We start from the raw sequence: 14,695 nt of genomic DNA on the forward strand, positions 1-14,695 counted from the left end.
ATGAGCCGTAGAGCATCCCTATTGTAAGCTATAATTAGTCTATACCTTAGTGTACACATTCCGCGTAAAAGAAACCTTACAGTTGCAGATGATACCAATATAGGACTGCTCCCAGGCGTCATCTTTATCTTTGTGGATACTCTTGAAAAGACAGAGCCCTGTCTCCACTCCGAACACCTTTTGAAGATATTCTAAGGTTGCGTCATGAAGCTCAGAGCCCCGCCCTAATCGCCAGGAGCGGGCAGCTTCTTCGGCAAAGGTCTCGTCTGTGTTATGCTTGGAGGTGAGGGTCTGTCTAATATACCTCCGGACTTGTTCTGGGCTCGCAGATCGGTCAGGAATTCGGGTCATTTTGGCAAGAAAGCATAGATTCGAAGTGGATTCGTCGTAAGTTTTAGAACGGGGCCGGCAGAATCTTTGGCGGTAATGTTGATTGAATGCATAGATATCCATTATGACAATCTTTACCCTTTTAGAAGAAACTAGAGGACTGCTAGTGCTACTAGTGCGGACAAGTTGACTTGTTCTTCTCAACTCGTATGGTGTGGAGTTACGTAGAATTGTTTAGCGCCTCCAGCGATCTGACGAGATCGTCGTCTATTTTTCCAATGGCCCTTCCCCTTCCTTCTCTTGATTCTTGAATCTCCATCTCGCGCCAAAATGCAGCCGAGCTTGCCACTAAGCTTCTTAGGTACTACTAGTCCCGATGATCTTCCAGCTTGTATGACCCTTTTAAGTGCTCTCCGACTGGCTCGATGCTCTCGCTTTCAATAGTGAATGTTAGCATATATACAGTTCCATGGTTGAAATGTCGATCCCGGTTTCCTCGTAACAAACAAGATGATGCTTGTAGAATAATTCCGGATTTTACTTCCGCTGCTTTAAAACTTGCCGGTCTCCTTTTCGATCAAGATATAATGTGCTTTCCCAATTGCTCCATATTTTCCATAAACATCTCCGTTTAAATCTCCTTGACGCACTAGTTAACTCTTCCGCACAGTTTCAAACAGCCCTGTTGTCCCTATCCTTACGTGGCTTGCGTCAACATGAGGATTCTCGCGCTATGCCTCGCTCTAGTTCCAGCCCTTGCTGCGCCGCTCAATGAGCCGGGAAGCAGTGATGGCATTAACGGCTATGGCAACAACAATGGCAACTGAAATGGCAATGGCGGCAGCGGAGACCCCGTTTGCAATGCAGGGCTACTCTATACCCAAGCACGGTGTTGTAAGACTGGTGTGCTAGGCCTGGCTGACTTAGAATGCAAGCCAGCGTGTAAGTAGACAAATACACTGCTGTTTCCATTTTGCAGACCTTCTTACTTCGGCCTCAGCTCGATCGTATAGCGGTAGTGATGATTTTAGGGCCGCCTGTGCCTCCGACGACAACCGAAGCGCTCAATGCTGCTCTATACCAGTTGTAAGTTACAAAATCCCACGTCATATTTGTTATTTGTTAACATTGTGCTAAATCTATTCCTATGTCAGGCGGGCCTGGGTTTGGTGTGTCAAGACATTGTTTAACCAGGTTGTGATAACGGGCTTCAAATATCGGAAGGTCCGCAGAATGGCGGAATAGTGCCACCAGGAACTGAGTCCACGGATGGAATTGTGTCTAGTGGAGGTGCCACCTTGTCAGACGCGTTACAATGAAGGTGGAAGCTACCTTGTTGTTTTCGTATCCAGTGTATTGTTCGAGATAGATATGAGTCTCCTATTAGAGTCCTACGAGAGCTTAATTTTACTTGAAGACCTTTCCTTCCGGTGGAGAATAACTAAACATAGTTCCCTAATTCAAGGAAGTAAGGTGGCATACAGACTACACTCCAGTTCCTCTGTACGGCAGCGTCAACCCCCATCCACATATCTATAAACACCCTAGCAAAGTCCCGTCTTTATCAGAATACAATCCCAGGGTGCTGAAGGGAAGGTACACTACGAAACGTTCCTGCCTCAAAGGCAGACATCACACCCGTGTCTCGATTATCCTTGAGTTTTGATCACGCCTATGATGATCATTCTGTCACTTTGCTGCGTTGAGTCCATTCGCTCTTTTTGTGCCTCTAGAGCCGTCCTCTGTCGCTCAGTGTTATCGCTCCAGCTTCGTATAGATCCTAACTGAGATGTGAATTCTTCATTCTTATTGCCGTGTCGGAGTCGTTCGTTAGATGCAACTTGCAGCAGCAGCATCCACTCGCGTCTGGTGAGAGTACCAGTGGCAGTCTTGAAGTTTGCACTTTCGTCTCTTGGGCTTCCTCTTGGACCGCTATAGCGAATTGGTTATCATGCCGGATACACCAATGAGATTTCCCTCGATATGGACAGAAGAAACAAAGCTCGCACCTATCGTCCAGGAAAACATTGTTGTAAATGAGCGAATCAGGGAAGCGAAACACGAACTCGAGCATCAGGTACCCAATTACTATAAATTAGTAAAGCGCATACCAACCTTGACCACCATTGAGAAACCAACAAAAACCGTCAAGGCACCTTCTACAAGAATCGATGGGCTCCTCAAGCGGTCCGCAGAAGGACCCCCACGGTCAACGACAACCCACAATAACTTAGTCCCACACTGGAGCTACGAAAAAAACTCTCTCGCGGTAGCATGCGTCTTCAGTGCCATCACCGTGCTAGGTATCATCTTCCTCGGCGTCCTCTCTGTCCGAAAGATCCGGCGAAGCTGGAAGCGCCACAAGCGTGAAAAGCAAGACGACACCGCTTTCAAACTTCGAATCGACATGAGCAAAAGCAACAGAGATTCGAATGCCTGTTTTATAACCGAAAGCAAGTCTAGTCGCGAATCGATGATGTATAGCCGTGATAGCTCACCGTCGGGAGGTTACGTCGTTGAGCAAACAGGGGGTTCTGTGACCCGCGTGTTTCGCGAAGGCAATAATGTTTCGAGTCAGACGTTCGACTCTATCGGTGCTTCACCGGAGAAAATGAGTCCTCCGCGCGAGAATAAACGGGCCCCAGGAGGCCGGGCGGATTCGCGTACGCCCTCGGGAACAGGACGTGCTGGTTCGATTCCAAGACCGATTGTCGTGGTGCCATCTCCACTGAGACACGTCTCCTCACAGAAAGCCACGCCTGTTATGCAACCGACTGGTCCCAGCACACCTGATTCTGAGCAATCACCCGTATCCCCTGCTTCTCCACAGGATACCGAACCAGTAGGTAGTAGATCTTCCAAACGCAACTCGTTGTTTCGGCTGCCTTCTATCAAGAAATCTATATCCCCCTTGTTCAGTCTTTAAGATCAATATGCTTCTTCTGGGTCAACGTGATACTACACGATTGCAGCCCACATTGGATTATCGCACGGAGTGTGGCCTTTGGGCATTCTTTGTTGATGAAAACCTGCGACGAGGATGGCAATCAAGCCTGGTCACTTGTTGTATGCATATCACTCTTTTGGTTATATGTTTAGCCGTGGATGATTGGTTGGTATGTGTGGCCTTGTGGGCTAAGTTCGTTCGTTCCTTGCTCTTTTTTTCTCTGTTCAAGCTTGTTAGCCCCTAGAACAATAGATACTCGTCCTAGCGGGATTCCAATCCTACAGAGTTATTTCTGTTATTTGTAGTGGTATAAATGCTCTCTGCGCCTGTAACACAATCTCTATCCCGAGACGTACTATCTTCTGAACCGGAACTATAGGCATTTCTCACTACTATACTTCCAGCTGCTGTCCTATAATGGTACGCAAACGACACGGCGCGAATAATAACCAGAATCTTACTCTTCATAACATTATCCCATTGAGAGTAAGCATTCTACATGTAGATTAATATTCTTCTTGATGATATCTCAAAGATTCCTGGTTCCCTTAAGAAGGACCCCTTACTTCCTGTCATCCCAATATCATACATGCATCAACATCCACATTCGTAACCCACAAGGCATACTTCTGCTTACACTCACCATCTACTTGACTCCATTTATAAAAACGTAAACCTAGTTGACTTGGTTTAGATCAGATACTTCCACTTCTCCAAGCATAAAGCTGGGATATCATCGCTACCACAATATAATTGATATATGGATAGTCAGTTCGAATACCGTGGCTTTGTAATGACAAAGGTTATGGTATTTCCAATATCACCCACATAGCTAAATATTTCGATCGTTAAGCTCTAATAGTTTAATAGACTCATAATTGATTGATTGGTATTTCTAAGTCGAGAGACCAATGTAACAGGTCTTGTTAGCACGAATGGGGATAGTATAGTTGTTGTTCTATACTCACCGTGGTTTGGGGTATGATTTCCTACGTGGAAGGTCACTTGTTATACGTAGTGGTTTTTGTATATGGACTAGAGTAAGGTAGGTAGTATGTATTTTGTACGATGATATCTACGCGATTATACCTTGGTATAGCCTTTTTAGACAGAAGTATGTATGCATCAAGAGTCGTGTGGATTTAGCTGGAACTTGGAATACAGGGCCAAAGACTGTTTTCGGACTCCTGTAACATCCAAACAGTTCACATCAGACCAAAAGACGTAGTTCAGCTTGCAGAGCTTGATATGTACGCCAGATACAGCCACTTGACAATTCTAGGCGTCAGTAAAGTGGACACAGAGGTGGAGGTAGCGGTCCTCACCTCGGCCTTTGAAGCGACGAGGAAGTCTGTATTATTACTGTCTGTGGGACCTTTCATTGTGTCACTGCAGTCAATATTCGCCATGGTTGTGGTCGAGACTGTGACATACTGGATGCAGAACAAACATCAGCCTGGTCAGTGGCTTAGCGCGATCGACAGGAAGGAAACAGCTCAGCCTAGCTGCAGCCCTCGTTATTTGATTAGACATAAAAAGCCTGCAAGCGGAAGATATCTTATACAGTTCCTCATATCATCATTAAAAATACCCATCCTCAATACAGAAGAGCGAGAAGAATGGATAGACAACACCTCGCAAAAAAACACACATGATAAGACAATACCCCTAATTCTACGACGAAGCGAACAGTCAAAGAATAGAAGAAGAAGAAAAAAGGACAAGTCTATTAATTATGCTGCACGATCATCCGACTGACGCACACTCCTCAGACACCGCTCAAGTCTCTTTCCTCGCTCCTTCTCACGGACAAGAGTGGCCTTGGCGAAAGCGCGGATCGCGTCTCGACCGACTTTCTCTCTCCAGGTTGTCCACCCAGCTAGTTCGCTGACGACCACATCTTTGTTCCAGGTGATCTCGCGGGAGAGGCGGGCGATCTGGGTTTCGGATTCCTGGATCTTGTTCTCTAGTTCGCGGACGGACTTTTGGCGGGACTCTTCAAGGCCGGGGAAGTTGAGGTTGAATTTCCTAGGAAGGGACGAGGAGACCAGAGAGGAGCGGGAGCGGGAAAGGGAGCGTGAAGTAGATGTGAGGGTGGATATTACGTTGATGGGGCGGGAGAGGGCGTCTAGAATGGCGGATGTAGTGTTGTCGATGGAGGTGACGGTGTTGAGGAACTGGAGGAGGGGAGAGGAGTCGGATGAGGAGGTTGAGAGGTGAGAGGCATAGCGGCAAAATGCATCGACGTGGGACTGGGGAAGAGCGCTGGTAGGTTCCTTAAGGGTTGAGATGGCGGAGGAACATAGGCCCAATGCGTCAGCTATGTCGGAGGCAGAGTTTTGTAAAGCGTAGCCACGACGGATCAGACTGCGCGTGTTGGCATGGACGGCGCGAACCATGTCTTGTGCGTGTGTGACGAATTGCTCCGTCTCGCGCATACCCTCCTGGGTGACGGGCTCGTAGTCGTCTGCGATTGACTCGTAAAGAACTTGCGCTTTGCGACGAGACCGATCTGCCATCATCTCCGGCTGGAGTTCGGGAACGAGGAAGAACTCCCAGAGCATTTCGTGGGTTGAGAAGGTTGGGTGCGAGAGTAAAATCTTGAGAAACCTATCTAGTTTTGCCTGCATGTCGTGAAGAACCGAGCGAGATGGCTTCGAGTGAATCTGGAAGGGAGAGCGGAAATCGGAGAGCAGGGGCATGTATGAGGCGGGGTGCTCAATGGAAAGCCATTTTGCAAGATTTTCAAAGTCAGTAAATGTGCGCTTACATGTTGTGACAGTGTAGGTGGTGGTAGGCGCCAGTCGGGATTCTGCAGAGTTCGGCGGAGGATTGGGGCCCCGGACTTGAGAACAAAGCGTACAGTTGCATCTTCCACGAAGAATGAACGGACCACAGTGGTGACCCGACCGGAGGGGTCGTTCGTTACTGAAGGTGGATTGGAGATGAGAATGAGATCATCGATGCGGTTTCGCACTTCATCATCCTTCGCGAGTTCAACAGCCGTTAGTCCGCGGGCCTCTTTAAGATGCACATCCACCCTAGGGTCCATAAAAAGAATCCGAACTTGGTCGATGCGGCCATATTTGCTGGCCATCATCAAAGGGGTGAACCTCTTGTCATTCGTCGCATTTGGATCACAATCACATTCTTGCAGGATCCTAATGGTAATATCAGGGTCACTGACGATATGTAGCAACGTATTCCCTTTCGCGTCAATATGATCGTCCAGACGTAATGGTCGGCCATCGCCTTGGGATTTCTGAGCAGCCGTTAACGCCTCCTTAACCATCGAACTGTAGTTAGGGTGGTCGTAGGATCTACATAGAGCAAACAGCGGCGTCTGTCCATGCTTATCACGTTGGCGCCATGGAAGCAACGTTTCCAGCTTACGCATCACCGAAGGGGTGCTGAAGAGATAATGAGCGACAGTGCGTCCATGAATATCCGACTTCCTCAAGTAGGAGACGACCGTTTGCTCGTCTGTTGTATTGAAGAGGTAGTCGAGTATAATGTCTACCATCTCAGGGTGCGCGAGTTGGACAGCTGCATTTAGCAAAGTTGTCCCATCCGTATTTATATCATCAAGAATGTCTTCCAAGGGATAGTATTCCTCCAGAGTGAGCAGGTAGTTCAGGGCTTCTGGTTGACGATTCTCGACTGCCATCATGGGAATCGAATGACCTGCGGGATCCTGGGTCTTAGTCAACGTCTCAATAGAGCTGTCTCCTTCGATCGTACTCGTCACGGATCCCATCGTAGTCGTACGAGAAGCGAATGAAATAGCTGAGGACTCAGATAGACTGCGGACATCCATAGACACCTTCTTGATAGGGCGCCGGATTTCTTCCGGTGGAGAGCTGGTTGCCCAGGTCTGAAAAGGGAATACGTGTGCTAAAGGTGGTGTATCCGATGGAATATCATGGGCCGCTAGTTCACTATTGCTTTCGTTGCGCCCACCAAGGATGGGCAGGGACAATGGGGGTCGATCATATTCATCGTGCTCGTCGGTTCTAAATGGAACTCGACTCCCTTCAGGCTCACAAGGGATATCATCTATCGATTCTTGACTACCGTCTGGTTCCAGGATAGCCCTCATATCAGTGATGCGTCCACTTTTGGTTGCATTCCATAAGCGCTTGTTCCGAATGCTCGACCTTCGAAGGCCTGCTGAATCAGTCACAAGGTACGTGAGGACTGCTTCAAAAGTACTGAGAGCGTAGCCCATTTCTCCGCTGTCGACATCGTCAACATAGATGAAGTGCTGCATATACAACAGTCGTGCTTGTAAATGCTTGGTTTGAGATCTAATGACCACGACAAGCAACAATGAGACCAAAACATCAGCGTTCACGGTTACAGGTGCGTTCTGCTTCTCAGATGCTTGTGGGTCGGCTTTATCATAATTGCCAGGATACGACAGAATCTTTACTGTTTCCAGCAAGGTGTTCAGCATATCATGGGGACATTTTGCATCCAGCATTTTGCGGAACTCCTCCACTGCTCTACCCAGACGCTGCAGTAACTCCCGTTTGCCTTCTCGACCACCCTCCACGGCTATGCCCACCTGCGAAACATCTATGCTCTCCATCTGGCGGATCCTAGTATCCAACTCAGTATCCTCGGGCTGGCGGAAACTACATAGGCGGGGGAAAAGAAGAGATTCGTGAACCTGCTCGGCGACGTAGCGTTCGATCAATCTCTCGACGAGAGGTCCAGTCAGGTCAGTCGTGGCACCGAGAAAAGACAATTGCTGTTTGTCTACTAATCGAAAGAGGTCAATGGCTGCGGTAACCGCTGTCTCTAGGCTGCGACGCATGAGATCCTCATCATCTTCAAAATACTCTTCCGAGTTGAATGGAAGCCCATCTTTGAAACGTGACGATGAACTGCGCACGGAAGCTGTCTCGTCGATAGGTGCCTCTTCGCGGTCACGTCTCCAGTCAAAATCTTCAGACAGTACAGGTGAGCGTGATGGAGGGGGAGGTAACGGTTTGCCTAATTCTTTTCCGAATTCCCGGAATAATCTCTCTAATCCAGGTTGCATCTGCCTTGCGATCATTGGGAAATGTGACAATAGTTCTGCAAAGGTCTTGATCTCCTTCTTTGCGGGCGAGGAGGCCGACTCCCCAGACTTGGCACTGCTGCCTGAAATACTCTTCTTTGGCAGTGTCCCTGGCACCACAGCAGAAATGATCTTGCCGGGTTCGAACGAACCGATTAATGGTCGGGAGATGTAGTAGATAAGCCATGGTTGGGACGCATTGCTTGGTGTGTAATAGAGGGCGTCAGACAGCAGCTGGGCTTGGGTTAAAGACTTGAATCCTAGAAATGCGGCTTAGCACATGCAAAGAATTAAGGGACGGTCTCCCTTTCCCACCTTTATTGCTGTAAACTGAATTCTCTTTTATGATCACGGTGCGGCCATTAGCGGTAGTCACCTGCTTTGCCTTCCCCCTACTGTCGCGGACATTCGTGTCATCCTTTGTTCCGGCGGTTCCATTTGTGACGGGAATTCGGAGCGCATGGCTGCCTAAAAATTCCTCGGAGACGACGAGGTCAGAATAGTAAAGAGACGACTCGCGATCGCGGGAGCCGATTAGCGATTCGGTCACAGGAACAAGGAGAACCTATAGAATGATGTTAGAGCTTGTCACTGAAGTATAGCCCCGCATAGTTCCGCTGAACGTACATGGTTCTCAGTTGGTATACACTGCCCCGGAACAGTGCTTCGGAAGAAGGCACGCAGGAAAGGATTTAGAGGGTGCATCCAAACGGTCTTGGACGACGTCCCAGTTGAAGAGCTCCGGACTTCATCAAGTCGTTGTGTTTCAATTCGCGAGGGGATTTACTGCTCGATCGCCACAGGGGAGGAGCAGCTCCGGCGCATGTGCTTGCGGGGGAGATATGGACAGAAACTCAACGTAATGGGAAATGGCGTAGTCAAAGCTAAACACACAAGAGATAGAAAACGAAAGATGACGCAAATAATGTAAATCCCGGGGAAATCAATGGTCCAGGGCAAGGAGGAGCAGCGTTTCAGTTACAACAGCTTTCGCGGAGGCCGCAAGAGCTCCTCGCGCTATACCGTATTAGGCAATCTAACTTGTTGACGGAAATCTAGACAACGTGATGGCATGGCATAGAACGACATATGACAAGTAAACTATTTAATTACAATACATGAGAAGATTATGAAGATCTCGCATAATTGAAAAAATATCCCGTGGATTCCCGGTACCAAATTGGCTAATATACAGATATAAGTGACAGAACAAACCATTTCAAGAGAGCTTCTCTTCTCTTTCCCTCCAATAAATCCAAAAACAATGCTGGGCTGTGAATCGTGTATCAAAGCTAGAGACATGTCGCATGGCATGTAGCATGTTCCGCCGCCACTCAGGATATATATGGATCGAAAATGGCCTCACGACAGTGCACCTTCAACCACGGCATTTCCAGACGGATGTACGACCAGAGAGGATCACCCTGAAACCCAAGATATGAAAATGATCTAACCGAGTCTCCGCACCTTCCTGCTTCGGGTACCACCAAACTTTATACGAGTCGAGTCCGTGACGCGACTGACTAGCCCACGAATGTTCTTACCCTCGTTACCCAGGAGAACCTTGGTGAAAGCCTCACGACCCAGTCCAAACCCGCGAAATACGATCTCCAACCGATTGATATCAAGAAGATAGCCCCGTTCCTGCATCTGACCGAACACATGGGACGTCAACTGGTATGCTGGGTCGTATCCCGAACGATGTCCTTTGCGGAAACCGAGATGGCCGGAGCTCATGGATAACAGTGGGTTGCCATTAGGCCGTGTCAAGGTCAAAATAGTGTTGTGTTTATGTGAGAAGACGTGTAGGTGGTGCGGAGGAGCACGGTCGGCGTAGGGTTGCTTAATCATTTCGGCTTCCAGGCTCTCTGCCATTCTGGAGTAATCACGGCTCACATTCTGATTTGTGCGAGTCCTCTCTCCCTGCATCATCTTGGTGATCGCGGAGAGGGCAGAGTTCTCGTCAGCGGCTGCCTCGGGCTTCGCATTCAGAATCTGCCTCTCAATTTGCCGGTTCTTGCCTTTAGCATCCGACGCGGATGTTGCATGGGTTGAGGAGAACGGTCTGATGAGCCGAATCGAAGAGGTACGAAGTTGGCATTGCCGACCAACTGAAGGCAATGCCTTCAACAGGGAACTCGCAAACGTGGTGTTCATCTTTTGCTAGGGAGGCAGAAATGTCGGGGATATGCGGCGAAGGTAGTCGGAAAGAGCGTGGCGGATGAGACCGACCAACGCAAGGAAAACAGGAGGGTGGTAACACAGCTATGTCCCACTAACGAAGGCAATTAGGCAATCCTAAGTAAAGAGGTCGATCTGGTCGCAAAGTACCTCGGGCAATTGGGATCGTGAACGGCGCAACGGTGGTTCGGGACAGAAGGCGGCGGAAAAGGGCCCGAATTTTCGAGTCTTGGCATTTACATCTCAACTTTTTCTTTCTCCCTCTCCATTGACTCCGCGGCCGAAATCGCTTCTTCCTCGCCTCCACATCCGACTCCTCAATTCCCCCTTCACCCTCGGGGCGCTGCTGACCTCATACTCTTTTTAACTCCTCTTTTTCATCTGTCTGGCATCTCTTCGTATCATACATAGCATGATTTCCGCTACTAGAATGTCGGCTACCGCGCGGGCGGCCACCTTGCGGTCTCAAGTACCGAGTTTGAAAACAGCTGCTTCTCAGCGGTCATCCATCCACTCTTACTCGACAGCGCCTACAGCCAGAATCTCCCTTTCTTCCAATACTGCACGCGCAAACCGTCCTGTCTCTCAAATCCTTTCCCCGTACGCTGCTCTTCCACTCACGCGATCTTTCCATGTCAGCGCTTCTCGCTGGCAACAACAAGAACAGAAGAAAGAGAAACAATCTGAGGAATCTAAGGAGGAAAAGGACGAAGGCAAGTCTAAGGAGGAAAAGGATGAAGGCAAGTCTGAGGAGGAAAAGAAGAATGCGCCTCCTCCCCCTCCTCACGGAGACAAGACTCCCTGGCAGGTCTTCAGAGAGACTCTGCAGACAGAGTTCAAGGCCTCCAAGGAGTGGAATGAGTCCACTAAGGCTCTTGCATCTTCAGCACACCAGTTTACAGAGAATGAGAATATTAAGAAGGCTCGTGCCGCCTATGAAGCCGCCCATGGAGCGGCAGCAACTAGAGGCGGAGCTGCCTTGAAGACCACCGGTCAAGCCCTCGGCAAAGGAGCTTCCTGGACATGGAATACTCCCGTGGTTAAGGGTATCCGCAAGGGTGTTAATGCGACCGGTTCTGGAATCGAGAAGGCCACCCGGCCCGTGAGAGAGACTGAGGCCTACAAGAACGTCAAGGAGGCCATTGACGATGGTAGTAGCTCCCGCTATGGCGGTTATATTGAGAAGGAGGAGCGCCGCAAGCTGAGGAAGCAGCGTGAAGAGTTGGAATTGAAGTCTGGCAAGCGGATCGAACCCATGGTCGAAGATCCAAAGTAAGTCGTTCTCCCCAGACGGTATTGGTTGCTCTGTTGCTAACCTTGCGCTACCTCGTAGTGCCGGTACCAACGTCACACTTCATAAGGACTCTGCCTGGAAGGAGTCATGGCGCGATTTTAAGGACTCCAACCCTATGATGCAGAAACTATTTGCTTTCAAGGAAACTTATAACGAGTCTGAGAATCCGTTGATCAGCACCGCCCGCAGCATTTCCGACCGTGTGGCTGGGTTCTTTGCCGAAAATGAAACTGCCCAAGTCATTAAGAAGTTCCGTGAAATGGATCCCAACTTCCAGATGGAGGAATTCTTGCGCGAGATGCGTGAATATATCCTTCCTGAGGTTTTGGACGCGTACGTCAAGGGAGACGTTGAGACCCTCAAGCTTTGGCTCTCCGACGCTCAGTTCAGCGTCTACGCTGCCCTTGCCAAGCAGTACACAACTGCCGGCCTCAAATCCGATGGTCGTATTCTCGATGTCCGTGGCGTTGAAGTCATGAACGCCCGTATGTTGGATCCTGGTGATATTCCTGTGTTCGTGGTGACTTGCCGTTCACAAGAAGTACATGTGTACAAGAACGTGAAGACTGGCGAGCTTGCCGCTGGTATGGAGGATAAGGTCCAGCTGATCACTTACGCCATTGGTCTCACAAGGATACCTGAAGATGTTAACAACCCGGAGACCCGGGGTTGGAGACTGATCGAGTTGCAGAAGGCTGCTCGTGACTACATCTAAACGGCCCCGAACAGATTTCTCCCTTCAACGTACCCATTCTTCCTCATTCGACGATCATATTATAACCGACCAACCATGTCTTGATTATCGGCGATTTTTGATGAATTACCTCCCCAATATTTCTCTTCTCCATTGTTTTGATATCATCCGACTGTACAATATGAACTTTCCAAAACTCATAGAGCCAGGTGGAACCAGTGCTTCATGTTATGTGTGATAGTAGCCATTGCTAATTTTTCTGGATGTTCTTGTTTTCTTCCTTTTCTCTCTTTATATCCATTTCCTCGACTGCTGCCTGGGTGTGGGTTTCGGCTTCTCCGGTACACACGACTGGATGGCGATATCTGAGCGCACGGTAACAGTGTCATTTCCATACATAAGTTGGTTTAATGGTCTGCCTGGTGTATTCGGCGTTTTCTGCTATTAACTACAAGATCAACGCTCCACTCTCCTCATCACTTGCATCTGGATGTATGTCCAGCTTGTTCGCCAATATATATTTTAGTCCGAAAGCCATGACAAATCATTATTTATTTAAAATTTCCCTAGGCTACTCAAGAGACTCATTCACTATAAAAAACTCTACTCATGCAAAATAACCAGGAATCTTGCAGGGAGCTGAACTTTTGTTACCGCTTTGGCGTAATCGTGGGCGTAAATATATAATCATATTCATTCCGTAACATAAGGACCAAGTTTCCCAAGATATACATAGCCAAGGTTAAGTAAATAATATATAATATGAATGATCCCTTAAAGCAAACGAGATACCCGGAATTTAATAAACATCAGAGCAGTTTCTTATTTATTGACCACGTCCGGCACCACCAGCACCACCAGCGCCACCAGCGCCACCACCACCCATTAGATTCCGAGCCCTGCCCAAGTTAATTAGCTTCAAAGCCACATTATTGTTTCCACAGGTGTAGGACTTACATGTCAGCGATGTTAGGGTCGCTCATCAGGCTCGACATATCTGGCATTCCACCGCCACGGCCGAAGTTTTCTGCCATCTGCCTCAACTGAGGGTTGCTCATGAGGTTGCTGAGCATGTCCGGGTTGCTCATCAGATTCTGAGCCATGCTGGAGAACATAGGGTTATTCATGAGGGAGCCAAGGTCGGGCATGCCGCCAGCACCACCGCCGCCACCGCCCATCAAGCCGGCGAGGGAAGAGAGATCCGGCATACCGCCAGCACCGCGGCTTGCTCCGGCGGCATCGTCAACAGCATCAGCAGGAGGTTCGGCACCGCGAGTAGATTCTGCGATCTTTCTCTTGGAGGTCTCCAAGCCTCTCTTCATGGCCTCGCTGCCACCATTACCTTCAGCTTCGATACCCTTCTCATAGGCCTCCTTGGCGCCGTGGAAATCAGCCAGGTCAAAGCGAGCAAGACCCAGACGGCTCCATGCCTTGGAATACTTGGGGTCGACGGCTGTGGCGAGCTCGGCATCCTCGGCCGCCTTCTCGTGTTGACCGGAGGCGGAATAGGCAGCAGCACGGTTGGAGAGGTAGATAGGGTTGGAGGGGGCAATTGCCAAAGCCTTAGTGTAGAGATCGATAGCGGAGTTGTAGTCCTTGCGCGCCATGGCAGCATTGCCCTCCGACTTAAGCTTGTCAGACTCAGCGGTAGGAGCACCAGTCTGGGGCTTCTGGCTCGAGCTGGCCTGCGCACCGGCACCAGCAGAGTCACCCTTATTGCGGAGCTTCTCGTAGACACTGTAGATGCTTGCAAGAGACTGACCGCCGAGAGCTTCCTTCACAGCAGCCTCATCGGAAGGGTCAACCTTGAAGGTATCCGCTATGCACGACTGAGCAATTTCGATCGATTCTGCGTCATCAGCAGTAAGGGTTCCATCCTTCAAGCTGGAGCCCAGAAAGTCGACAATTGCGAGCGCCAAGCGCTTCTTGGACTCTGTAGGAGCCTAGAGATGGGGCAAATTAGCACGGGGATTGAACACAAGATGCGCAACGGAGGAATCATGCCATGATATAAAAATTAGCTGGGATATCGCTGTAACAGGACTTCGCTTGTCTGGAGAAAGATCACCGTCGCGGGGGATTTTGAATGCGGGGACTAAAGCAGTAACTGTACTGTTTGGCACGTTTGCCTGTAAGCTCCCGTGCACGTGATAGCCGTTGCTGCCGTCACCCTCAACATCCGGT

At 49.2% G+C, this 14,695-nt stretch overlaps 5 protein-coding genes across 5 annotated transcripts; 2 read left to right on the plus strand and 3 right to left on the minus strand.

The window, feature by feature from the left end:
• Positions 1-2,281: 2,281 nt before the first annotated feature.
• Positions 2,282-3,256, plus strand: ABOM_007306 (uncharacterized protein; the record flags this gene model as incomplete). The annotated part of the gene is made up of 1 exon (XM_022534435.1): positions 2,282-3,256. The coding sequence occupies one exon, from the start codon at positions 2,282-2,284 to the stop codon at positions 3,254-3,256; it is 975 nt and encodes a 324-aa protein (XP_022387801.1).
• A 1,754-nt stretch (positions 3,257-5,010) lies between these two features.
• ABOM_007307 (putative VPS9 domain protein) lies at positions 5,011-9,047 on the minus strand (the record flags this gene model as incomplete). The annotated part of the gene is made up of 4 exons (XM_022534436.1): positions 5,011-6,042; positions 6,141-8,602; positions 8,658-8,907; positions 8,970-9,047. 4 exons carry the CDS (start codon positions 9,045-9,047, stop codon positions 5,011-5,013), a joined length of 3,822 nt encoding a protein of 1,273 aa, XP_022387837.1.
• Positions 9,048-9,791: 744 nt separating this feature from the next.
• Positions 9,792-10,499, minus strand: ABOM_007308 (mitochondrial 37S ribosomal protein uS11m; the record flags this gene model as incomplete). The annotated part of the gene is made up of 1 exon (XM_022534437.1): positions 9,792-10,499. One exon carries the CDS (start codon positions 10,497-10,499, stop codon positions 9,792-9,794), a length of 708 nt encoding a protein of 235 aa, XP_022387821.1.
• Positions 10,500-10,935: 436 nt separating this feature from the next.
• Positions 10,936-12,532, plus strand: tim44 (protein translocase subunit TIM44; the record flags this gene model as incomplete). Its single annotated transcript, XM_022534438.1, has 2 exons — positions 10,936-11,795; positions 11,857-12,532. 2 exons carry the CDS (start codon positions 10,936-10,938, stop codon positions 12,530-12,532), a joined length of 1,536 nt encoding a protein of 511 aa, XP_022387820.1.
• An 805-nt stretch (positions 12,533-13,337) lies between these two features.
• ABOM_007310 (putative Hsc70 cochaperone (SGT)) lies at positions 13,338-14,690 on the minus strand (the record flags this gene model as incomplete). The annotated part of the gene is made up of 3 exons (XM_022534439.1): positions 13,338-13,410; positions 13,469-14,454; positions 14,682-14,690. The coding sequence occupies 3 exons, from the start codon at positions 14,688-14,690 to the stop codon at positions 13,338-13,340; spliced, it is 1,068 nt and encodes a 355-aa protein (XP_022387806.1).
• Positions 14,691-14,695: the final 5 nt, after the last annotated feature.

The sequence above is a fragment of the Aspergillus bombycis genome, assembly GCF_001792695.1.
Source record: "Aspergillus bombycis strain NRRL26010 chromosome Unknown contig00060, whole genome shotgun sequence".
In the NCBI taxonomy this organism is placed as follows: domain Eukaryota; kingdom Fungi; phylum Ascomycota; class Eurotiomycetes; order Eurotiales; family Aspergillaceae; genus Aspergillus; species Aspergillus bombycis.